Here is a 26,808-nt window from a genome sequence, read left to right as displayed (position 1 = left end):
CCTTTTCAGAAGTTGCTGCTGGCCATGCAGAGTAGAGATTTTAGGCGGTGCTTTTATCTGTAAAGTACCACGGGTGCTAGTGCGTCATTTCAGTTGGTGTTGTTGTCAATTTTGCATTTAGCTATCTAAAGTAACATTTTAAATGAAATTCTTACAGTGTAAGGCGCAGAATAAGTAGTTTGTTTATTATTGTCAAATAGGCCAATCGTATCTCTTCTAACAAACGAATACCTGGCCAGCCTGTAATGTGGGATGAAGATAATGATCAGGAAGGAACGGCACGGGTGCCAGGCCATGTTATTCATTAAGAGATGCCCGATGGTGCACTCACTGCATAGCGCTTCATGCCTCCTCATGAGGTTCCGAAGCACATTGAGGCGGATCGAACAGCTTCATGTTTCAGTAAATTGTAACGTAGTGAGCAGTGCTGGGCACTAGGACCGGCCCGGCTACTTAGGAATGCAGGAAGGAGGGGCGGAACAGGAGGAGCCGAGAAAGGAAGTGGGCAGATAGTAGGCAGTGCGCAAAGAAGAAAGATGTAATAAAGAGCTCCTGCAACATATCATCGTGTCTGGGTGGTTTGTGGCCCCTCGACACGACATCTGGCGACGAAGAGTGGCCACGATCGTCACAGAGTGCGTGTCTAGCACAGAGCTAGTGTCACATTCGGCGATCGAGTGTCCGGCGCTTTTGAAATTGCCGTGAGAGTGAAGGAGCGAGCTGCGGCGGCTCGTTTGCATACAGCGGTCCGGGAGCCTACCCCGGCCGCGTTTATCCTGGCATAGTCTGCGGGAGCTCACCCCGGTTATGAGGCGCGTGGAGACGCCGCGCCTGGAGATGCTGTGACGTGAGCTGGGAGCCCACCCCAGTCGCGTGTACCGAGGATAGCGATCTGGGAGCCCACCCCAGTTGTGTGCTGCGAGGGACACTAAATCTGAGGGGTGAGTGCTTGCGAGTGCTCTGCTGTGGTACCGGTTGCTGGAGAGCCCACGTGGGTGTGAGGAGTTAAGTCTCGCGAGGTGCGAGATTTCAGCGGTGGACATTTTGAGGTCAGGTGCCTACACTGGAGCGTAGATGGCGGCGCAATTATCTTAGCCCCGACAGGGATGCATACGTGTCTGCGCGTAAAACCTATAAAGCTGCAATCATCTCTACCAAGACCACTTTCATCTCGAATAGAATCCTAACAGCCCCTAACAGATCTAAGGAGATCTTCAAAGTCCTTGGCGAACTGACATCAGACGCCAGGACCCTTCCGAACCCGCCTCCCTCATCAGAATCCTGCATGGCCTTAAACTCTTTCTTCATTGATAAAATCATTGCCATCAAAAACTCCATTCCTCACTCTCATTCCCCAATTATAGCAGCACCATCTCCTGTTAATACTTCCACTTTCTCTCAGTTCCCCTTGCTTGACCCGGAATCCCTTGCTAAACTGTCTACGCGCGTGAAATCTGGATCCCCCAAGGACTGTTGCCCTCCTTCTGTGCTTCGTGATGTCTGTCACACCCTTCCACACTGCATCCTCCCTCTACTTAACTCTTCCCTCAACTCGGGCATAGTCCCCAGTTCATTCAAAGAGGCCGTACTGGTGCCCCTCTTAAAAAAGCCAGGTGCCGACCCAGCGGTCCTGGCCAACTACCGCCCTATTTCTCTCCTGCCTTTTCTATCTACAATCCTGGAGGCTCATGTTACGACCTGCCTCTCGCACTTTATCGAGGAGTCCAACTTTCTGGCGCCCAACCAGGCCGGGTTTAGACCAGCCCACTCCACCGAGGCCGTGATTCTCGCCGTGTTGGATAACCTCAGACGCACCGATGACAGAGGACAACCCCAGGCATTAGTTCTACTCGATCTATCGGCGGCATTCGACACGGTGGACCATAACATCTTAATCCACCGTGTCGAGTCCGCCGGAGTCTGTGGGGCTGCTCTGTCCTGGATCAAATCTTTCCTAGAGGATAGATCCCAGGCAGTCAGTATGGGCCCTTTTCGCGCCACCAGCGTTTCGTCAGCCTGTGGGGTCCCTCAAGGATCCTCCCTGTCTCCTCTCCTTTTTAATTTGTACCTTCAACCCCTCCTTCACTCCTTAGGTAAGTGGGACATCACCGTGTTTAATTACGCGGATGATTTACAAATTATTTTTCCCCTCACTTCCCCCGACGCTGTCACTAACTTTCAGTCAGCCTTGACACACATCCAGCACTGGATGAATCAAAACCAACTCAAGCTCAATCCGGGCAAGACTGAGCTCCTCCTTCCTGGGAGAAGCGCCCCCTTTTGGGGCCCTCAGTACTGGCCTATCGAGCTCGGAACACCTCCTTCTCCTGCTGGATGTGTGAAGAGCCTTGGGGTCCTGATTGACTCCGGGCTCACCCTCAAGGCACAAGTGAGCGCAGTAACATCCTCCTGCATGTTCCAGCTCTACAGGATACGGAAAGTCGCTCATCTTCTGTCACCCGAAGCTTTGTTGCAAGTCCTAATAGCCCTGGTGATGTCCCGGCTGGACTTTTCCAATTCAATCTACTACGGTCTCCCCAGATGTCAGCTGTCCAGGTTACAGATCGTACAAAACCAGGCTGCTTGACTTGTTTTCAAAATTCCTAAATGGCAGTCGGCCCAACCCCTACTACGTCATCTTCACTGGCTACCAGTCAGTGAAAGAATTACTTTCAAGGTCCACTGCCTGGTTTTCAAAGCCCTTTCCAGTCCCTCCCCTGCCTTTCTCAAATCCCTAATCACCCCCTATTGTCCTTCTCGTGCTCTGAGGTCCGCCCACCTCCAGCTCCTAGTAGTCCCTCGCTTCAAACTTTCTAGATCGGGTGGCCGCAGTTTCTCCTGCTTGGCACCCAAGCTGTGGAATTCCCTCCCAACCTCACTCAAGTCTTCTTGCTCTCTCCTTTCCTTTAGGAAATCCCTAAAAACTCTCCTCTTCCCTTCCTCTCACTAATTTTCCTCTTGTTTCTCTTTTCCTTTTTCCTTTTCTGTCTCTAAATCCGATTAGCGCCAGGAAACTCATGGTGACAGTGCGCTCAATAAATTTGTTATAACATAACATAACATACACCTATCCCCTGCAAGGGATCCCTGGCGGCCATTTTGGAGTCAGGCGAAGTAGTGGAAAATCATCAAACCTTGGCAAAGGTAAATCGAAAGTGCCTTTTCAGAACATTAGAGCAAGTGTTTCTTTCAAGAAAGAAGAACAGCCTTGGCAAATGCAAATTGGACAGTGTTTTCAGGCCATAAGAGCAAGTATTTTCTTTCAAGGGTTACAAGCAAACTTGGCAAATGCAAATTGGGCGGCGTTTTTCTCTCAAAGGATTAGATTGTCTTCACCTCCTTCATGTCTATGTGAGACATATACAGTGAGCTGTTAATTGTGAGACCATCAAGAGGGATGTCTGTGTAGTGTTGTGCCTGCTGAAAGACTCACTCCTGAGGTGTGTCGCAGGGAGGTTGCTGTGTGTCCCGTGTCTGCGACCAACGTTTTCACATCTGGAAGTCTTTGTTTCACTACAATATCCACTACACCACCGCCTCAACAAGGCCCAGCGCCAGCCAACACTGGTCACATGGGGGTGCTGGGGGTCTCGTTCTTGCGCCCACCTGACCCTCTGGTCCTTGAAACGGAAGGAGGAATGGGTCTTCGATGGAAAGAGTGGCTCGAGGACTTTGAAGACTTCATGAAAGGGTCGCACGTGTCTGAAGAAGGACAACAGTTGATAGCGTTGCGCAATTTGTTAGGGAAAGGCGTTGGCCAGATCATAAAGGAACTACCAGCGGCAGTGGCGTCATCCTATACTGATGTATGTGAGGCACTGAATCGGAAGTTTCTGCATAAAAGGAACATTGACTACGAGAGATATCCATTTAATCTAGCGGCTCAAGAGAAAGATGAGCCCATGTGCGTCTTCATCACACGCCTTAGACGTCTGGCGCGTTATTGTGAGTTTGACTCGTTTTCGACAGAGGATGCTCTTCGCCTAAGAATTATTGAAGGGTGTCAGTCGGAGTCACTGCGCAGGATGCTACTAAAGAAGAGTCCCTTTTCATCTTCAGCAAGCTGTAGAAAAGGAACTGCATGATCTACTCGAAGCTGACATCATTGAACGAATGGAAGGGCCCACACCATGGGTTTCTCCGGTAGTAGTTGTACCAAAGAAGGGAGAGCCTGACAAAGTCCGTTTGTGTGTGGACATGAGGGCACCTAACACTGCCATTGAGAAGGAACGACACCCAGGACCTCACATCAGTGACATGATTGCCTCTCTAAATGGTGCCAAGATATTCTCCAAACTAGACCTTAAGAAAGGTTATCATCAACTAGAACTGCACGAAAAGTCCCGATATATTACCACTTTTTCAACCCACATAGGCTTGTTCAGGTACAAAAGACAGAGCTTTGGGGTTTCTTCAGCGGCTGAAATCTTTCAGGAAACCATCAGAAAAATCATTCATCATATCCCAAATGCTCTAAATTATAGTGACGATATCCTGATCCATGGACCAACAACACAAGAACATGACACAGCATTGGACCGCGTCTGTCATGCCCTCATGGAAGCCAATTTGACACTAAACAAAGAGAAATGTGAGTTTCACAAGTCGACTCTGAAATTCTTTGGTCACATCTTCTCCGGTGCAGGAATTTGACCTGATCCCGAAAAAGTGGCTGCCCTTAAAGACATTCGAAGTCCCCGTGATGCTGGGGACATGCGTTCATTCTTAGGGATGGCAAGTTACTGTGCCCGATACATCAAAGATTATGCGACCATCAGCTATCCCCTCAGAAAACTCACCAAATAAGGGCATCCGTTTCAGTGGTCCTCCCGATGTGAACAAGCTTTCGAAGAAATCAAAACGGCGGTCGAGTCAGAAAACAACATGGCTTATTTTGACCCAAAAAAGAAGACTGAGATCACGGTCGATGCTAGTCCTGTAGGACTGGGAGCCATCTTAGCTCAGTATAACACAGACAGTGACCAACGATACATCATTGCTTATGCCAGCAGAAGCCTAACAGACACCGAGAGAGCATATTCTCAACCAGAGAAAGAAAGCTTGGCAGTTGTGTGGGCTTGCGAGCACTTTCATATCTTCATATATGGCAAGCATTTTACGTTAATCACGAATCGCCAAGCTCTAATCACCATCTTTGGCAATCCCAGGGCCAAAATGCCACCAAGGATAGAGAGATGGGTTCTGCGTCTTCAAGAGTAAACATACACCATTGTGCACAAGCCGGTCAAAGCTGCAAATCCTGCTGACTACATGTCAAGACACCCCAAGGAAACAACCAAGTCCAGGCCATCAATAGCCGAGGAATATGTACACTTTGTAGTTGCTCATTCACGACCTCCGTCGGTCCCGCTTGAAGCCATCTGCGATGCCACTCGTGATGACAGTACGATGCAAGACATAAAAAGGCGCATACAGACCAGCAGTTGGCCACACTTGGAGGACCAAGTGCAAGACGAACAGATTGATGTACAGGAACTGGCTTCCTTCAAGCATGTGAAAGGGGAACTATCAATTTCTGCCAATGGCCTGATACTACGAGACAATCGCCTAGTCATCCCGAAGCAACTGCGTCAAGGGGTCATCAACCTGGCACATGAAGGTCATAGAGGCATCGTAGCCACTAAGCGAGCATTAAGAGAACGAGTCTGGTTCCCGCTGCTAGACCAAATGGTTGAGCTCACGCTAAAGGACTGCCCCCAATGTCAACTGGTAAGCCGGCCTGAGTCTCCTGCACCTCTGCAGATGTCCCCATTGCCGGAAGGTGTATGGCAGTATGTTGTGGTGGACTTCTTTGGGCCATTTAAATCCAGCCAGTACATTCTGGTCATCATGGATGAATACTCACGTTTTCCCATTGCACGATTTGTCACAACCAAAGCTTCCAGTACCATACCTGTTCTTGATGAAGTGTTTGCAGCCTGGAGCATTCCAAAAGTTGTGAAGACTGACAATGGGCCCCCATTCAACAGCCAGGATTTCGCAGACTTTGCAAATATCTCAATTTAAGACACCGTAAGATCACTCCATTATGGCCACAGGCCAACAGTATGGTAGAAAGGTTCATGTCCACCCTAAAGAGAACTATTCAACAAGCTGAGCTATCTCGGAAAGACACCCAAGTGGCATTAAATGAGGTATTGCGAGCATACCAAAACATGCCTCACTCCACCACTGACAAGTGTCCGGCAACGTTGATGCTGGGCCGGTCAGTGCGCACCCGAATACCCATGGTAGAAGGGACTGATGGAATGGCATCTCACAACTCCGAACATGCAGAAGTCGCTGTGATTGACCAACTAAAGAAGGAAAAGATGAAGTCCTATGCTGATGACCGTAGGAGAGCTGCACCCCCATCGATTCAGGAAGGAGACTGGGTGTTAGTTCAACAAGAACAACAAAAGAAGACAGACTGCCGCTATCATGAGACTCCTTTGATGGTGACACGACAGAAGGGAACTATGATTACTGCAGAATCTGATGACAAAAGAATTACTCGAAATGTGTCGCACTTTCAGAAGTGTAGCCCTAAAGTCAAAGAGATGTTGAGCAGTCCTGTGTGTGGAGAAACAAAAAGTAATGGGACAAGTGCCAATGATCGGCCCGCGTCATTGAGCACTGACAGAGAAGAACTGAATCATCCGGATACATATCTGCGGCCACGACGAACTATTCGCAGACCGATTCGTCTGATCGAAGAACTGTAACTATATTTTATGATTTATATGTCTTCAAGATTATAAGTAAGCTCTGATTGTTCTTTTGTCAAGAAGGGGGGAGGTGTAACGTAGTGAGCAGTGCTGGGCACTAGGACCTGCCCGGCTACTTAGGAATGCAGGAAGGAGGGGCGGAACAGGAGGAGCCGAGAAAGGAAGTGGGCAGATAGTAGGCAGTGCGCAAAGAAGAAAGATGTAATAAAGAGCTCCTGCAACATATCATTGTGTCTGAGTGGTTTGTGGACCCTCGACACGACATAAATATACAGAGATGCGTATACTCAGGCCACGGCACAGGGGATGTCTGCACGGCCTTGGACATGCACCCCCATGAGGGGCAGCCCGGGCAGAGAATTTCGGCCAAGAGTAACGCAGGAAGCAGGTGTGACTGGGGTAACCATAGTACAATGGCCGATAAGAATTAGACTTGGTCAGCAGCAGCTGTTTCCTTGTCTGTACTTGTGCAACTCTAGTACATTTATTTTCCTGTCCATTTTATTTCCTTGGGTAGCTTAATTATGGAAGAAATCTGTGCTCCCAGTCCCGAGCCACAGAAGCATCACCTTGTTTGTCCGAACAGAATGTGTGAGCGCGCGCACACACACACCTACACACACAAACGCACGCACACACAAACACGTGCACAAAGCCCAGCACTCCAGGGATGGCCTTTCTCATTTTTTGCCCCACGTTTCATGAAAAGGTTACTTGCAGTCCATGAAGTTCCTATGCCAGTGTGGTCTACCAGCTCCTGAAGAGAACAGGACAGGAGCATGGTCCGAGGTGTCCTTCTGTGTGCGTTACATTCTGTGGGTGGAAGACTTTCATGAAAGAAGGAATTTGTTTACTTGCAATGCATCCCTGTTGAAGGTTAAATGTATGGGTCGCCTGCAACGCTCAGAATAGAGGGTCTCAGTAACCATTTTATGGATGGATTGACGGACGGAGGGACGCATGGATGGATGGATGATTGGATCACAGATCAAAAATGGATGGCCAGGGATGGAGGGATGGGTGGATGGATGGATGGATGGATGGATGCATGCGCAGATCAAAAATGGAGAGCCAGGGATTGATGGTTGGACGGACGATGGATGGACGGATGAATGACTGGATACGCAGATCAAAAATGGATGGCCAGGGATGGACGGATGGGTGGATGGATGGACGGATGGATGGATGCATGTGCAGATCAAAGATGGACAGACAGGGATGGATGGTTGGACGGATGGATGGATGGACAGATGAATGACTGGATACGCAGATCAAAAATGGATGACCAGGGAGGGGTGGATGGATGGACGGATGAATAGATGGATGTGCACATCAAAAATGGATGGCCATAGATACTGATTCACAAATGGATGGACGGCAAATGGATGACTTGGGTGCATGGATAGTTAAGAGCATTGCTACAAATTATCATCCATATTGTTGTATTACTTTGCCTTCTTCCATCACCCACTAGAGCTGACGTCATAAGCTGATGAATGGGTTATGCCAAAGCGAATACTATGACTATTTGATAACTGGGACTGGCCTGCCTCTCCTCCTCTCCACCCTTTTCCTTTGTACGTCTCTACATTTTGAGTTGCGGTTGGAACACATTTCCTATGGGTTAGCATCAATGCAGCAGCTCATGTAGTCTTCATTGAGTGATCGGCGGCTCTTGTGTGTCATTTGGTGAGCAACCAGGATGTTTTATTGCTTTCGGAACTGTGTAGCCTGTGGCGGCGTAGGTTAGATTGTTTGAAGTCCACATGCCGTCCACTGTTGATCAATGCAGTTCCCTTTGTATCCAAAGTGAGTGGCTGAATAAATAATGTGTAATGCGAGAGCAGCATTTACCTTCTTGCCCGTCTTTAAAGTCACCATTTTGTTCGCTGTGTTTTCCTCTTTGTGTCTTTTTCCAGGAATTGGTGGTTATGGGAGCACCAGGATCCTATTATTGGACCGGCACAGTTAAAGTGTTGAATCTCACTGATAACATGTACTTCAAACTCAACGACGAAGCTGTGATAGCCAGGCGCTATACGTACCTAGGTAAGTGCTCCTGAGGTCCACAATGAACAACAAAAGGGTGCGCAGTCTAGACCTTCTGGACTGAGCATTTGATCATTTTAAGATGATTTTTATGCTTGTTCGCGATAGTCGCTCTATACATAAAGGTGATGGTAGTGGGAGAAGATGGTAGTGGGAGAAGGAGCCCATCTCTTGTCCTCAGAGATCTTCTAAAACCTCACACAAGCAGAGGGGGCTGTACTCCTTAAGTGGCATGCGGTGACTGCTTCTGCACATGGGGTGTTTACGGTCTTGGTGTGTTGTATGAATGAAACCACCTTATTGGACCCATGTATACATTGTTTAAATTGTATTCCTGTAGCTTAAACCAGAAGGGATGAACCAGTCGGTCTGGCTCAGTGACAAAGTGTCATTTCTCCTCAGACTCCCAGATGAATAAATTGCATTACTCTCTGGTGATTGAGCGCTAGGACATGTGAAATGAGTTTGTGCTGGCCTACTTACCAGTGAAAAGGCACCAAGCATCACCATCTTATATAAAGTATCCCAAAACGGCGGGCTAGTTGACAAATCTTCACTGGACTTCTCTCACCAAGACACCAGAGATCAAGGTAGATCCCTGCCTTTTGTTTTTTGGAACTATCTGTGCGTCCCAGGGGACTCTTGCTTGTTTTTGCCATTAGGAAAAACAAATACAGCTTTTGAAATCCAGTATGTAGTTTGGAAGAGGGCTCTTGACGTAAACGCATGCTTTTGCCTTTAGCTCTCTAAGAACTGCATGCATGTTCCCTAGTTGACTACTATTAAGATTTTTTAAAAGCGTGCCTAATGCCAGTAGTGGCTCCTGTTGGGAGTGCTACCGGGCGGTGATGTGGGGCGGGGGAGGGGCAGGGTGGGGGGATAGTAAGCACCGGAATACGGATGAATGCAGGTAAGTTGACAATAAAATCAATAAAACGAATTCCATTGTGCGTGCTGCATCGCCAAATTTGATGCAGCTCACACAACAAAATTTGTTTTATTGATTTAAATGTCAACTTACCTGCATTCATCCGTATTCCGGTGTTTACTACCCCCTTCCCCGGTCCACGTCACCTCCCGGTAGCACTCCCACCAGCAGCCGCTACTGCCTGATGCAAGGACAACACCAGACAAGTATTACTGACTTACCAATTCAGGCTCCCAAAAGCACACTAGACAATTGATTCCTACCAAACATGATGCAGCTGATCTGTAGGTGAGCTGGTCTCCTTACCATGCTTTAAGTGCTCAGCATTTCAACCATCTTGGAATTACCTAAAGATCAGGACTATTCAAGTTGGACATGGGACGCAGAGACTTACCATGCCTTGCGCCCAATCTTACCTTCTTCTTTGTACCGGAGCTCTTCATAGCTGTTTGGACAATGCTCATTCTAAGGGGGGTTTTGTGCAGTGGCAGCTGATGACATTGTAAAGTGGTGTGGCTAAAAGTTCGGGATAAGGGCACTATGGTGAGCGAGCCCGACCACTGTAAGGGGGGTTCTGCAGGTATCACCCCTCCCCCCAGAAATGTTTTAAAAAAGATTGGGCAAATGGTGTATTTTCAATTACATTTGAGAAAGCAAGAAGGTTAATGAGGCAATTGTGAAAGTCTAGTTATGACGTCAATAAAGGGATTTCATATGATAATGACGAAGGTACAACATGAGGCCTGAGTTAATTACTGTTGCGCTAGCCACATTCTCAAATTTACATCACAATACAAGCTACACTACCAGTACAGTGGCAAAGGTTTGCATTAATCAATATAAAGTTCACCTTGAACCACAATGTCAATGTCAGAGGACAACGTAGAATATCCATTAAACATTTACATGTTGGAGCCGTGCCAAAAACACCTGCCAATTAATATTGCAAAATTAAACCACCTAAGGGCAGTAAGCAAGCACAGCAGCAGTCTGAAGTTAGCTGTATTGTCTTTAAATGGCATTCTAATACACTTTTGAACAGTTCATGCTCTGCTGCTCAGTGGCGCTTCAAATATAACCCATATATGTTACCAAAACCAACATCCCCAATGCACAACTTTTTGACCTCCGAAGGTTGAATGGGGTTAGTGCAGGCTGGAAGCTGTCCATTACATACCGTCCTCAGCATGAGTGAATAACTCACTGTGATATCTTATTAGGAAATATGGTGACTGAAAACAGCACTACCTGCTGGGTCAATTTTGAGTGAAACTGAAACTAGGAAATTGTTACAGGTGAAACCTGACTCTTCGCTCCCGCAGCCAAATCTTACAATCCCAGCATGCGTGTGGAACATTAAATGTATATCAAAGAAAAGGGTGCGCCCTGTTCCATATCGATTTATAGTGACCCCTTTAAACGATGCACTGCTGAGGACCCATTAACTATACAGAAGAAAACTGCCTCAGCATTTCGTTAACTACGGCCGCATGCAAGCCCATTCCTGGAAATGTAGACTGGAGTGTGAACATTTTCATCAATTTATTTTAAAGGTTGTTCCTATAGTTTGCACCTTTGTTGCAAAATCCTGATTTTAATCCCAATCTGTTTAAAAAGGCAACACCAGTTCCATTTGTATCACTGCTTCCATGCTGCTTATGTTAAAAAACAGCATGAAAGCAGTGCCAGGGTTGGACGGAGCAGTCAAAGTCAGCGCTCCTTAGGAGACCAGTGTGGCTGTGGCTGAAATCCTCAGCTCACTAACAATGCAGAAATAGAAGAGGCTTCAAGTGCGCATGCAGGGTTGGACGTAGAAAGACACCCGTCCAACCTGACATGCGCACTAACACTGAAGTTAAATGCAGACCCAGGCAACCTATGTCTGCTGTCAATAATTAAGCCCCACCCATGTACTCATAATGCACACTCATTATTAAAAGTGTGCACCCAACCCAGTTAGCGGAGCTCCTACACCATCATAGAGGATCCGCCCTGTGTCAATTTGAGATAATTTTGAACTATTCCCCCGCGCCTGATGTTTAGCAGAAACAAAGAATTGTGCCAACTGAGCATTAGTTTTGCTTAGATGTGTATGGTTTACGTTTCCATTAAAAACTGCTCATATATGTTAAAATTCAGAGGTCCTCCTGTTAGGGAATTTTGTCTGAGTCTATGGACTGTCCTGAGTAGCTAATGGCAGAGACGCAGGTCAGAGAATCATGTCATGAGGCTGATGGCCTATCCATTTGGAGTATTATCTCCAACGACATTTTTTTTCTTTATTATTAACTGGATGCTCACTCCTGAGAGAGACAGGAAGGTGGTTTATAATGGCAACGAAGTCTGCTCTGCACACTGGCCCTGGCCCTAACTCCGCCTCCAATAGTGACTCCTCCCCTACAAGCCACTACAATTACCCCGCCTCCAATAGTGACTCCTCCCCTACAAGCCACTACAATTACAAGACTATGAGGGGAGAAGTAGGCCCTCCAGGTACAGGGGAGCCTCCCCATCCAGCGTTGTGATTGGTCAAGAACTTTACTCTATCACAAGGACCCCGCTCAACAACTGCTGAGTTCTCGCAAGGTGGAGGAAGAGCGGCCATTTTCTTCTATGGGTCACAGCAGTGGTATTGGGATGCCCCTTGCTTTATAAGCTTAAGCTGGGGTTCTGTTGATGCTATAAACACTGATTAGTTATTTATGAGCCTGTATTGTCTGCACCTCTACAAATAAAAGTACTACAAAAAATTTAGGGAATGCCATAACAGAGGTGAGTGCTGTGAAGCCAACCATATAGTAAAGGGCACCCAGAATGTGAAAAGATGAAAAAGAGGGAAAGTGAGAGAGAAGGGGAGGGGCAGGAAGGAAGAGTGAACGGAAATACATATGAAAAGAAGGAAGACACTCATATGAAGGAAAGAGCACAAGGATGAAAGGATGGATGCAATGTGACAGGATTGATGGATGGAAGGAGAAAACAACATTATGGCTGAAAGAAAGAATCGCCTGAATTATGAAAGGCTGGATGGATGAGTGGATGGATAAAAAACTGGATAGAGGTGTGAAAGGATGGATTACTAGAAGAGGGTGAAATGCTGGATGAATGGCATTGAATGGATGGATAGGCAGAAGTATGGATGAATGGTTGGAAGTGTGAGTGGAAGGATGGAAGTGTGAAAAGATACATTGATGTATGAATGGATGAAAGGATGAAGAGATAGATGGACAGAAGGAGCCTCTTGTAAGCTGGGTAGAGCTTGCTCACTTCGGTCACCTGATGACATTCGAGGTATGCATCAAAGATAGGCTATTTTATTTCTGGCTACTAGTTGCTTCACAGTGTCATGGAACAAAACAAGGAGGGCAAGGCTCTTAAGGCTTACGGGTAGATACTGACTGACCAATCAGAATACACAGCCGGGTCGAATTATATTCAGTGGTATAGCTGGGATCATGACAATTCCATATACCGACCTGACTCTGCCCACATGGATGCTCTCACGGAACAGTTGCAAATTGACTGACCTTTTGCTTGGGCTAAACTGCTGTGAGTTCTGGGTGGAATCACACCGCCTCCTCCCTCTCCCTTGATGTTGGGATCTTCTCTCCCAGGGGACAATGAAAACCTGATTAGTGACATCCAGATGTCTGCTGTCTAATCTCTTGCCTTTCCTTTTGTCGTTTTCCTCGCCACCCCCACTTCCTCTGTGCAGGATACGCGGTGACAGCCGGCCATTTCTCCCAGCCTACCACCACAGACGTCGTCGGAGGAGCCCCGCAGGACGGCGGCATCGGAAAGGTGGGGTTCTGAGTCGCGCGCTATCAACCGTCCTTGGGTGCGTGCCCCTCGCGCTCCCATGATTCCTAGCGGCGATGTTGTGCTTGTCTGCAGAGTGATAGCCGCCCCGGCCTGACATGGCTGCCTGACGCCGTAAACGAACTGTCGCAGTCATGGGTGACATAAGCGAGTCTAAGGTCCCAGTTTAAACATTTCTGTGTTATTGTCATTCTGCTGTGGGTCAGTGCGAGGGACCAGACTAAGCACCAAATAGGTTGTAAAACAGCGACCAGGAAGAAGTAAAGCGACACTTGGGGCATTTTGAGACACTTGGAGTAACTGTCAGAAATCTTTTATAATAACATTATTCTAATATCTGATTTTCATATATATTTGCTTTTTACACTGCATTTATGCTGTTTCACATTGCAGTTTGTAATTTCAAATTTAACTTTAATCAGGTTATCTACCTGGCAAGCATGAACGTCTGCGTTGTCCTTGTTAGAATTCAAACCTATGATAAAGAGTGCACAGCAGATATCAACGTGTAGTGTGTAAACCATCTTACTGGCTTTTGTGGTACAAAAAACGTTGTGGCAGGCAAAGGAGCAAATAACTTCAGTGCTAAAAATGCAGATCGCCATAGTAATGTGCACGGCACAAAAGCCCATAATATAAACTTAACATTTAAGAGTGATTAAGAAAGATCTTCTGCAAACCCTACGGGTGTCTGCATAGAGACCGTTGCTCTCAGGCAGCGCCATGCAGTATTAAACATAGGGACAGCACAGTGTCTCAATCAAGCCAAGGCCTGGTGACCAGGGATGTAACGCCTGGGGTGTAGGGTGGGGCCAACTATTTAAGAGGGGCCCCATTGAACCCAAGGTCAATGAATATCTTTGAGATATGTGAGACTTGGGGGCCCTCACCATATCCTGCAGTGGGCCCCATCATTATGCCACTGCTGGTGACGTCAGTCGAGACAAGGTGCCCACCAGGGAAGTCTCTCTTTGGCTGACTGGGACAGTTGTGAGAACACCATGGTGCTGAGTTCAGCCTTTCTCAACAAACAACTTGGTGCAAGAGAAATCAACAGAGGCAGTATGTGAGATCAACATGTCACAAACGAGGTGGACACAAAAGAGAAAAGTTCAAGTGTGATGCGATCACAGCATCCAGTAAAGTGACACGAGTTTATAAAGCAAATTATTTGCTAGTACATGTCTCAAAGTTCTGTTTTCTACTACCAGTTGGCATGAAAAAGAATTGAGTATACACACAGCTTTTTATGTGGCTAGCTGTACAGCTTGCATAAGTACTTCATTATGCTGCTTTTCTCTAATGTTTCCGTACATTGATTTAATGCAACCCTTGAATATACATATTAAATCAGAATAATGTACTTTATGTGGCAGCCACATAGAATGGAGTGTGTAAATATTAATTTAAGATAGTGGTAATGTTGGCTTGGTGCATCTCTTATATGAAGGGGGCTTGTGTCTACACGCTCAATGACAGCCCTGTTGATTTATTTCACCTCCTCTCATTTTTTTTTAGGTTTATATTTTTAGGCCTGACAAACGCTCTGGGTCACTGATTAAGATCTTCCAGGCATCGGGCAAAAAGGTCAGTCATTGTTTTTTCAATTATTCGTCAGTTCTATTAAACCTTTTGTCTTTAGGAACATTTGGGTGGGATAGAATTGCTCCTGCAAGGCTCTGTTCTCCCACAGCAAGTGCTTGAATACTGTAAATAATATAGCTATTCTGCGGCTGCCTGTCCACTTACTGCGATGGCGAACACCAACGCCATTTAGGGCACAGATACTCTTTGGGGCTGAGAACTATACTTACTAACTTGTTTATTTATTTATTTATTTATTCAAAGTTTTATATAGCGCGAACAAGATCCTTACAGATATCAGAGCGCTTCACAAAGACAGGGTAGGGGCAGTAGGAATGAACAGCGGTAATGGGAGCAACGTAGTAGTCACTAACATGATAGGATAGTGATAAGATACTTAGAACATATCAATGTACAATCAGGTAAAGCAGTATCATGATAGGATAGTAATAATATAAAAAGAACATATCGATGTACAATCAGGTAAAGCAGTAATATAAGACAGCACAAGTCATTGATCCCACTACAGAGGTGTTCAGGTACACCTTGGGTGTGTGGGCGGTTTATACCAATGATTTAGTATAGAGGGAGCACTGAGTGGGGGCATCGGGAGAGTGAATCAGTGATCCACGTGTAACGTATATTGGTCGGTAGTATGAAAGTAGCGTAGTAATGTCCCCGTCAAGTAGAGGTATAATGCCAAGAGACAAGGTGTGCATTGAAACATTGCAATGCAGGGTCTCTGATCCAGCACCTATAAGGTTCAGGAGATCTTGGCCAGTAGGATGGTTTTCACCTCTTTCTTGAAGAGTGCAGTGGAGGAGATACGCCTTGTTTCAGGAGGGAGCGCATTCCAGATCCTGGGTGCCATTCCTGAAAAGGAGCGCTTGTAAGTTTTCTCTTTCCGGAATCTACGAGGTTTCAGGAGTAGATTTTTTGAGCTTCTATTGGATCTCGAACCTCCTGATATACACAACTTTTGAGCGAGGTAGTTGGGTGCATTGTGGTGCACCGCCGCGTGTGTCATAACTGCAATTTTTAGCTGTATTCTGGCTTCAATAGGCAGCCATTTTAGTGACTTTAAGTCTGGGGATATATGCGAATGTTTTCTTGAGCCAGTAATGAGTCTCGCCGCAGCGTTCAGGGAGGCTCTTAGGGGTGCTGTTGTGGATAGCGGGAGTCCGCTGAGTGCCACAATTCCGTAGTCTATTCGAGGGATGACTAACGCTTGTACAGCAGTTTTGAAGTCTTCAGCAGGGAGGAAGGGTTTAATTTTCCTCAGTGTGTTGATTTGGAAATTAGCTGCTTTTGTGGCTTTGCTGACATGCTGCTGCATGTTGAGCTTGGCGTCCAGTGTGATGCCTAGGGATTTCGCTGAGTCTACGATGGTGGGTTGGACATTGAGTGCTGTAAGGTTGTTGAGCCATGTTTGGGTGGTGGAAATTTTCGCCGGGGGTGAGATGAGTAGGAACTCAGTTTTCAGAGCATTTAGTTTGAGGTGGTTATCGGCTAGCCAAGATTGAGTGTTAATAAGAGTGGAATTCAGATGTTTGATATCTTCCGGGGATTGAAGCTTAAGGTACAGTTGTGTGTCGTCGGCGTACATATGGAATTGGACATTGGAAGCTTGGAGCAAGGTGGCGAGCGGTTCCATGACGAGGTTGAACAATGTGGGGGAGAGGGAGGATCCTTGTGGAACACCTAGATCTGCAGGCACAGGTGAAGATAGCACATTGTCGATCTTGAACTTCTGAGACCTGTTGTGAAGGAAGGACGAAAACCATTTGAGAACAGTTCCCGATAGACCCATTCTAGTGCTTAGCAGCTCCAGCAAGTTCTCATGTTTGACCGTGTCAAATGCTGATGAGAGATCAAGGAGGATGAGGAGGCAGGACTCATTGCGATCAAGAATTTGGAGGGCATCATCAATTATGTGTGTCATAGCTGATTCCGTGCTATGTTTCGCTCGGAAGCCTGATTGATGAGAGTTGAGGAGGTCAAATTGGTCAATGTGTTTTGTTAGTTGGACCATTTCTCCAGTAGTTTGGCCAGGGTGGGGATATTGGTGATGGGCCGGTAATTGTTTAGGTCAGACGGATCAGCTGTAGGTTTCTTGAGTATAGGCGTGACCTGCCCCACCTTGAGGGAGTCTGGAATGAGGCCTTGTTGCAGGGAGTGGTTGACGATTTTGGTCCAGAGAGGACCAAAAAGACCTATGCTTGTGACTATAGAACATCAGTATGTAGGGACAGAGTCACCATTCCACCTCAGTATCTATAAGCCTGAGTCCGACTAGCTATTGTGCCTCACTTGCCCTCCTAACCTTTCCAGAGAAACAAGTGATTTGGCACCCCAGACCACGACACTTTCGACCCTCTCAGGGATTGTGGTAACAGGAAACACCCTTCACTCCTCACTTGTTCACAATCAGATAAAAAAGAAAGAGTCACAAAGGAAGTTTACAATGTTTATTGTGCTCTAAGATGCAGTAATTGCGTATATCCAATGCTCTAACCTATTTCTCACCCTATACCACTCTCAATATATCCTCTAACCTCAACTCTGACTCATCTCAAACCTCTTTCTACTACTCTTTCCAATGCACTACCCTATTTCTCACCCTATGCCTCTATCAATATATCCTCTACCTACTCTCTCTCATTCATCCCAAACCCCATACCATTACTATGATCCCAAAAATTACCCTTTCAAGACTCTTTCCTGCTCTACCCCTCCTTATATGTCATACCTCTTTTACTATTCCTATCTCCCAAAACAAGCCTTTCTAAACCCTTCCCTCTGACTCTCCCCCCCTCCACCTCCCTTTTACTCATCCCTTTTCAATCCAAATAACAGGCCCCATCATGGGTAGCAAGCGCTATATATATGCAAACCTTTTTCCTTCTTCTATCCTTCCGCTATCCTTCTCAATCCAAATAACTGACTAATATATCCACCACTCAAATTACTTTAATATTTCACTATACTAATTCACCACTAATCCTTTATGGGTTCTGGAGTAGCGTGCTCCTTGCCGAAAAAGCACTTTGACGCCTCGTCAGGGGTAGTAAGCGCTATATAAATGCAATAACAACACAATACAATACAATTAGAAAACAAATACATGTCAATAATGTCATCAGCATGGGTAATAAACCGTATACAATAAAAAGCCCTGTCATGTTATCTGACAGATCTGCTTAAACACCCCTGTTCTACTGAAGCTAAGTGGCTATATATTATAGATCTCTGGGTGTAGTGGCGGACCCCGTACCTTAACATACATAGGTGGATGTTCTACATCTCAGCTGACACAGCACTCTTGTCTCAGGAACGTCGCTTTATGTGTGTGTTTTTTCAGAATCCCTGTCCTTAGTTATATGCCAAGATATGTGTATTCAAAACAGCAGCTGCATTCTTTTATTATGTCTATGTGCTAGTGTCTGATCAGTGAGAATAACAAGGGACTATGTTGTTTCACCTTCCTAGTCTATTCAGACTAAATCCCAGGAAAAGTTGAGAATACGAAAACATGTGCTGGTTCTATGTGAAAATACAATGTGGCACAAAGGCAAGCGCGATATTTAGTAATGTGTGCAAAATAAAAGCAGCCTACAAGGTGCACAATTTGGCTAACATAGGGAAAACGACTATGGGCCATACAAGAAACACACAACAAACTCATTGTAATTGTTTGTAATGTATATTAAAATAGTGGCATTGTTTTAAAATATGCGATAATCGATGAGGGCATTTTTGAAGATTGATTATGTCATTGCTAGATTTCTTTAGCGTCTATGTGTCTCCTATGCAGGTACTCTGATTGGTGCATCAAAATAATAGCTGTGCTAGCTGGGAGATATAAGATGCCGATAAAGCAGTTTTTTCCCATGTGCTGCATGCAGTGTTTTTAACATTTCCGCCCCAGTTGTTAACCCGGCTACTCTCTTACCTTATGTTTCGGTCCAGGCAATGCAACAACAGTTACGTGTTTAACATAGAACCACTAAGGCACTGATTACAAATGCAGGGATAAATTCCTGTCCTTGTGGGGAGGGGAGAGGCCCGTAAAAAAAGCAAGTCACGCGTTATTCAGTGTTTTAAATACCAATTCTGTATGTTATGCTTCATTTGCAAGTTAAAAAGTCAGAATAGGAGGTATGTACCATTTCTGATAAATACCTGACTCCGTGGTAAATCTTCTATTCATGTATGGTAAATACCTCACCTATCCCGCCTAACTTGTAATAAGTGCTCAAATATTCAATTACTAAGTAAAAGCACACGCTCCTGTCATATTTATAGGCACAAAATGCTAATTAATCTTCAAGGAGCTAGGGTACAAATGTCAGGAGCGGACAAGAGGCCAAAGTGAAAGAGGGTTGTTTACTAATTGGGCCGCAGGGGTTGTTGTGTGAGCCTTTATCCGGTTTTAGCCATATGGAACCACGTGTGGCGTCTACACTCTCATCAGCAGATTCTACTTTATCCATCTGCGGGCTCCAGAGTGTGGCAGTTTTTATAAGTCCCTGGGTCCTTTGTTGTCCTCTTGCTCCAGGACATCACCAAAAAGAAACATTTTCCTTGGCTGCATGCTGAGGACGTTCTGTATGAATGCTGCAGGCTCCTTCTCAGCAAGAAAGTACACACTGAGCTAAGACTCTAGTACAAAAAAACAACAATTCCATTAATAGTAGCAGCAGTATTTCTTAAATGAGCAGTACCAAAAATTATCTTAATTATCATCACCTTTTTATTCTTCAATAGCGCTAAAAGTCAAAGAGTGGCACCATAGTGCTCATAGTGCAGAAAGAGAGTGCACATGACCTAGATCAAAGGTTTGCCAGCGGAGTGAGATGTGATATAGTAGATTATTCTACTCTATGATCTCCTGAAAAACATTACACATAATTAGACATATGGTTTATTTCCAGCCTGTCTGAGCAGATGCAACACAGGGCTGCTCGGCTACTTCTGAGATTGATCAAACTGTGACCCAACATGCCTGACACATTCAAAGTATGAAGATAGCATAAACAGAAAATGTAGGATGGGTGGGTTATTTGGCAAATTTGTCCAAAAAAGGTATGACCTAAGGGAATGGAATTATCAGCAGAGAATAGGATGGGTGCCCAGACTAAAGCTAAAATAGGAATTGTGGACATAATGTATAAAGAAATGCTCTGGAATCATTCCCACTTGTACAAACTTTAGTGCAATGAAATAAGATGGCTGCTAAATGTGAAGTGCGGCAGGGCCTGATTCTGAACAAGACGCGCGACATCCTGTCTGGGCTGATACTGAATGCTCTGTTGTGACTCGGCTTGGTTACAGATGGGCTCTTACTTTGGCTCCTCCTTATGTGCAGTTGATCTGAACTCTGACGGTCTTTCGGACCTGCTGGTCGGGGCGCCCATGTTCTCCGAGGTGAGGGACGAGGGGCTCGTCACCGTCTACATCAATAAAGGAAACGTAAGTACTGCCAGTGGGCATCTATTTTACTCCTACGATGCATGGCTTCTTTGCAGCAATGCCCGGTACACGTCCTTGGTATTGAACGTTATTGGAGGAGTGGCCGGGAAAGGACTAAAATTATATTATTCATGGTTAAAATTGTACTGTCAACTCTAGAGGCACAGTAGAAAGCCTGACACAAAAGGGAAGTCTGGACTTGCCAAGGTTCACTTGTAATATAAAATTGCACATAATGCAGCATTGCACAACTGTCGCGATAGCTATGGATAATGCAGCCTCTATCAATCTGCCTCACAGTTTATAAATTGTATGGCTATCAGCACCGGCTCCTGCAGGTAAATGCGGTGGGGCGGGGTACGGGGTGGGGGGTTAAGTCGACAGAATACAAAATAGGATTTATTTATTTATTTTATTTTCCCTATGCCGTCATCTGTCGACTCCCCCTCACCCCCACTCCCTGCCCCACCACCTCACCATGCTTACCTGCAGGAGCCACAGCTGCTGGATATCTTGGCAAATCCATAACAGTCTCAGGATCTTGGGACTGAATGCAATGGATATGAGCCTACACCGAAAAGAGAGTTGAAAATGAAAATATTCCTGTGAGACTTGACCTCAAAAGTTAGATTGTCTTCTTCAGACAGCGGGTGTTGTGGAATGACAATGGCAGAGAAGCACGTGTAAAGCATGAATGGGAAAGACCTAATCTCTTGGGAATTCTTCTCATGTGTGAATCTGCAGCCTCTTTTGAGGATGTTGAGCTTGGACTATTTTCCATTAGGGACAGAAAGTAGCCTTCATTGCTGGAGGTGTCAAACAAGAGCAGCTGGAGTAAGGCCACTCTATAAATGACTCTTCACTAGGCCGAACTAGGTAGTCTGGGATATTTTATCGTGATGTGCCAGAGTGTTGGGAGCTATGTTTGGTTAGAACACCATGGATCTACATTACCTGCAATGATAGGCGATGACCCTTGCTAAGTTGTAGTTGACGACACTGATATTTTCCACAACCATCACTTCACTATCCAAACCCTCTTTGTGCACTCTTTATTTCAATACTCCAAAGACACCAAAATTAAGCTTCCTCAGCCTAAATTCTCATTTAGGTTCAGGCCAACTCCTTATCCAACACAAATACTTAGGATCTCGTTCAGTGGAGGTTAGCATGTCCCAAGGGTAGTGGGGTGGGGGAGGGAGGCATAAAAAAAGGCACTTACCTTTTCTACAGGTGTGACGTCCTCCTCGATCCTTCTGTCCTCGAGGCTGGCAGGCCCCTGACTCCGAAATCAATCCCTGTGCTGCTCTCATGCAGCATGAGAGCAGCGCTAGGATTGGTGGGAGCGGCCTCTATCAGCGCTCACAAGAGCACCGGAGGCCTTTGTTTTCTCTAACCCAGCTGTCATAAGTCAGCTGGGTTAGAGGGGTTTAAAATGTGCACGCCTGGCGACCCGTTGGAAGACGGACGGCCAAAGAGACATCCGCATTTTAAACTCAAGAGCACAAAGCTCCCTGCCGCCACTCAGCAGCATATTATAAAGGGGGGTAGAACCCATGCAATCGTGGGGACCTGGGCGTCAAGTAGTAAATATATAGAGGGGTCCCCGTGAGAAGGAATTATTTATACACAAACAATAAAAATTCCAAGGAAACTAAGATAGTACTCAAAGGAAAAAAGATGTCATTTATTCAACAACACAGGATAACAATTTAAAGCAATATTTGCAATCATTTAGAAGTAAAACGAGAAATCGAAAAAATGAAAAGGCCCCAAGAAAGGGAGGGAAGGAAGTGTGCTCAAAGGCTGTGTGAAAGATTATAAAGATAGTACACAGACTTAAACATAATGTACATATATCCCAAAATCAACAAAGAATTACAAGTTATTCCAAGAAACCAAAACGGCCTACATCAATTAAGGCCCCGGCAAAGGACTGAATTTATCCTACAAACAGGGGTCGAAACGTCGACACCACTTCACTTTGGGACATCCGGCACATTTCCTGTATGTGATTGATTTATACATGTGACCGTGGAATGCCCCACCTCTTTTGTAATACTTGCCCAATACTTGCCTTAATTGATGTAGGCCATTTTGGTTTCTTGGAATAACTTGTAATTCTTTGTTGATTTTGGGATATATGTACATTATGTTTAAGTCTGTGTACTATCTTTATAATCTTTCACACAGCCTTTGAGCACACTTCCTTCCCTCCCTTTCTTGGGGCCTTTTCATTTTTTCGATTTCTCGTTTTACTTCTAAATGATTGCAAATATTGCTTTAAATTGTTATCCTGTGTTGTTGAATAAATGACAACATCTTTTTTCCTTTGAGTACTATCTTAGTTTCCTTGGAATTTTTATTGTTTGTGTATAAATAATTCCTTCTCACGGGGACCCCTCTATATATTTGCCACTCAGCCTGCCCTGTTCTGATGCTCAGCCCGGGACGGGTCGGATGCGGAAAAAAAAAATGTAATAAATAAACTTTATTACCATTTTATTTTTCAGCTCTGGCATGGGGCTTTTGTTTGTGGGGTGACACTCCCCCTCTCAAACGGAAGAGCCGCCCCTGGTCTTGGTGTAAAAACAAAGCAAGACACTGCAAGAACTGCATGCTCTGGGGCTCATCATTTGAGATTTTGTTCTCACTGACCGGAATCCTGTAGAGTATTACCAGATGAGTCTTGATGCCAGTGCCTCCTGTGAGGGGCTTAATCAATATGTTCATCACAGCAATGCACACTGTCCTGTCAGTAACACAGGGCAGATTCTACTGTCTGGAGGGTTTTTCCAGATAATTCTGTCATATAAGTAATTAACAAGGGATCATGAATTGGTTGTATTGTATAATATAAGGAAGAGTCCATTGGCTCTCTTATCTCAAGCTAGATATCGGGCACAAAGCATGTGACTGCAATTCTATAGCTGCAGCCTTCTCTGCCGAGAGTACAAAAAACATTTATAGCAATGGAGAAAAAGCTGAAGCAGTATCAACGGCCTAATGTATGAAGTGATTTATTTGTTGCCAAACCTGGTTTGGCGACTTTTACATCGCTTTTTGTGATGTACTAACCCAACTTTGCATTTCAGAAAACTTTTTTCGAATTCACAAAATGGATTTAAAACCTTATATCTAAAAGCATTTTGGAAGGGCTGTGCTAAGGATGTTCTTTCCAAATTGTGAGTTGGTAAGATACATATCAATAGTTTGTAACCACAATTCCAGTCACAAACCATTGATCTGTTAACGATTCCCAATTTGGGGTGGTTACTGATTTATAATAGGGGAAGGGTCCCCTTTGGACTCCTTCCCCATTGTGAATTGGGGTGGCAGCCACGTTGGGAGGAGGAAGCAGTACAAGAGAACCTTCCCACAATTCGGTATTTTGTGAACCTACTTATTTGTGCATAGATCGGTTCACAAAATCAGAGTGCATTTGCAATAATTCACTGCACAAGTTGCAACAACTTTTTGTGAATACAATCTTTGTACACTATTCTCCCTGTGTGGAAATGATTTTCGATCCTTACTGTAAATATTGACATGCACTACACCACTCACAATAAGACTTAGAAAACAGTTCACTAAACATCAGATCTAGCAGATCATTTTGGCGCCTTAAAATAAACTTTGCACTGCTCTTTTGTATTACCAGGAGTTTGCAACATCGGCTTACTGCAATATTTTCCATGTTAATGCAGTGCTTAATATGAGGCTTTTCGAGTTCGGTCTCCTTAAGATTATGCACAGAACTGTATTACTTGTTTGATACCGCTGCATATTTGCATTACTTGTATTATTGATTTACTGATCTACATGATTGGTTTTGCCTTCATTTATTTGCACTGTAAGCTCCTCTGATTTATTGGTTTGACTATGTTCCCTAATGTACCCCTCTATGTAAAGCGCTCTGATATCTGCAAAGATCTTGTTCGCGCTATATAAAACTTTCAAAATAAAAAAATAAATAAATAAGGTAGTACCAGCGCTGTACGTAAATCTAAAAAAACGTCTTTGAGAAACATAGTTTATCAAGTATTCATTTGTATATGGCTTTATGATTGCAAAAGATGTATCGTATTTGTCAGTTAATTAATGTGATAAGATGACCACTAAGATAAGTAACAAATACAAAATGAAATAAACAAATAAAAAAGATATAAACTAATTCCATGTTGTTGTTCCTCCAGTAGTAGGTGGTTGAGATAGTGGACACGTAGAGCTATTTTTGGAAGTAACACAGGTCTTGTGGGAAATTTTGTTTCAAGATGTTTTATTTACCCTCTTTTCCCAGGCCTAAAACAAATCATTTTTAAGGGGTACTTTTTGTTTTTCCTTTTGTAGCCCTAGTGCCTTCACAAGACCCATTATGTGATACTAGTCACACACAGCTTTACTTTCCCTGTTCCTTGGTGAGAACTGCAAAAGGAATATTTTGAAATTGATCAATGCTGCAGTGCAGCAAATTATATAATGTAAGTTCTTTCCCTTCCAATGAGTAGTTTATCAGTGCTTTTACGCTCATCGTCTGTGCAAAATAGCGGCATATAGAGCAAACTTTTGTTCAGGTTCTTGGCCGGAAGTAGACCTCTTTGACAGCTACAAGTCACTTCAGTTATCAGCTGCTTTGCCACTTCATGTAGTCTCCATTCTCCAGAAGTCAGAGTCAGCTGCAGTGGTTGGCTAGCTAGCAAGGAACTGCTGAGGTCCTGGGAAACTCTTAATATGTATACTATATTTTGCCCGAGACATACAAGGAATCGTGTTTCCTGCCTAAGTTCCTTGGGCACTTAAAGGACTCTTATACACTATAATGCAACGAAACACAGCTTGTGTTAAAGGAACACCTGAATATAAACAAAGAAAGTATAGGATGGGCATTTCAGGTTGGCTGACCAGCAGCACATCCCCTCACTATGAACCTACACCGACACTCTCTCGCTCCATATAACCACCAGTAAAAGAAAAATAAAAGCACTATACGTGTGCTGTTACCAGCCAAGGGTGCCTGGCTCTGTCTAAAAGCAAAAGTAATGCCTGGGATTCGGAGAGATTTCTGCACTACAGTTCAGCATTATACTTATATTTTAGTGTTCGACCGTATTTCCTGTTTTCCTGGATGAAACTGCTCCTGTTGTCTGGCATTTGTGGAGCCCCTGAAATTGTTAATGTGGAAGGCCAGAGCTTGGAAAGCTGCAGCTCTGCAAAATGGACACCTCCACTTTTCACTTTTGAAAATAAATCCACGTCGGAGGCTAGAACTTCCAGGGAGGTGTAGGTGGAGTTAATAGAAGGATCCTCTTAACCATGCTCCGGCAGCAAAGCCTTGGAATGGGTCTGATGGCCCAGTACAGAGAGGTGGAAGTGTTCACTTCCCTTCCATTGATTTTGCATGCTCTGGTAGTCCCTCCATGTGAATCTCAATCCCTAATAAGCCAACCAAGGTTCAGAAAGAAGGACACATCCTCAGCAAGGTAGCATGAGGACTAGTCGGGCACGGGGTCCTCTTGTCATTTGTTCTAGGGACATTTTGGTCCCCTTTTGACTTTCCAGGATATATTGTTATGATGGGCTGGTCTATCATCACAGGGTGTATGGAATTTCCTGTGAAATCATCTTTACACTAATAAGCATTATGAAGCCTGAAGAATTGTTTCGGGGCTTCCTCTAATAGAGTTAAGCTGAGTAATAACGTGTACTGTAACCCCCATTGAGGAGACACTGAGGAGTGGGCCAATAAAGTGTCAGTCATTTAACAGGCAGATGCACGCAGGGCTGGTGTTTGTGGCCGGGATGGACAGGGAGTGATAGCTGAGCTAGAAAGCTGGGTTTGAGCTGTTTTACCATAAAGTGCAGAAAAAAACGGTGTTTTTTGTGAAACATTTCGGTGAACGTGCAAATCAGATTAGGTGTTTTGCAGTGTGATCTCGAGACCTTTTCCCTGGATCATGCTATAGTCAGTACTTTCTGTGCGGTGTTGTGGTGTGTACTGCCAATTACCACAGATATACTAAGGTTTCTGGTATTACTGTACGTCAAATATATAACTGATCTACTCTTTTCTACAATTGACTCTCCAAGGGTAACCAAGTTGAGCAGTAAAGACCAGTTGGACGAGGACAGGAAATAGGCCCGGGCACCAAAATTAAAGTGGCCCCCATTAGTGAATTAAATATTTAAAAAATGGCCCATGTCTGCAAATTGGGTCAGTTTTGTACTTTT

The 26,808-nt window shown here is 44.9% G+C and overlaps 1 protein-coding gene across 1 annotated transcript in view; it reads left to right on the top strand.

Annotated features, from left to right (window-relative positions):
• The window catches only part of ITGA9 (integrin subunit alpha 9), a 913,294-nt gene that overhangs the window by 153,342 nt on the left and 733,144 nt on the right, over positions 1-26,808 (top strand). The window contains exons 6-9 of the mRNA XM_078688268.1: positions 8,648-8,777; positions 13,421-13,506; positions 15,043-15,111; positions 20,443-20,580. Coding sequence (XP_078544394.1) covers positions 8,648-8,777; positions 13,421-13,506; positions 15,043-15,111; positions 20,443-20,580 — 423 coding nt within the window. The remainder of the gene's footprint in view (positions 1-8,647; positions 8,778-13,420; positions 13,507-15,042; positions 15,112-20,442; positions 20,581-26,808) is intronic.

This window comes from Lissotriton helveticus, chromosome 4_1, assembly GCF_964261635.1.
Source record: "Lissotriton helveticus chromosome 4_1, aLisHel1.1, whole genome shotgun sequence".
In the NCBI taxonomy this organism is placed as follows: domain Eukaryota; kingdom Metazoa; phylum Chordata; class Amphibia; order Caudata; family Salamandridae; genus Lissotriton; species Lissotriton helveticus.
The sequence above is the reverse complement of the archived record's forward strand: the minus strand, read 5'-3'. Positions and strand labels throughout refer to the sequence as shown.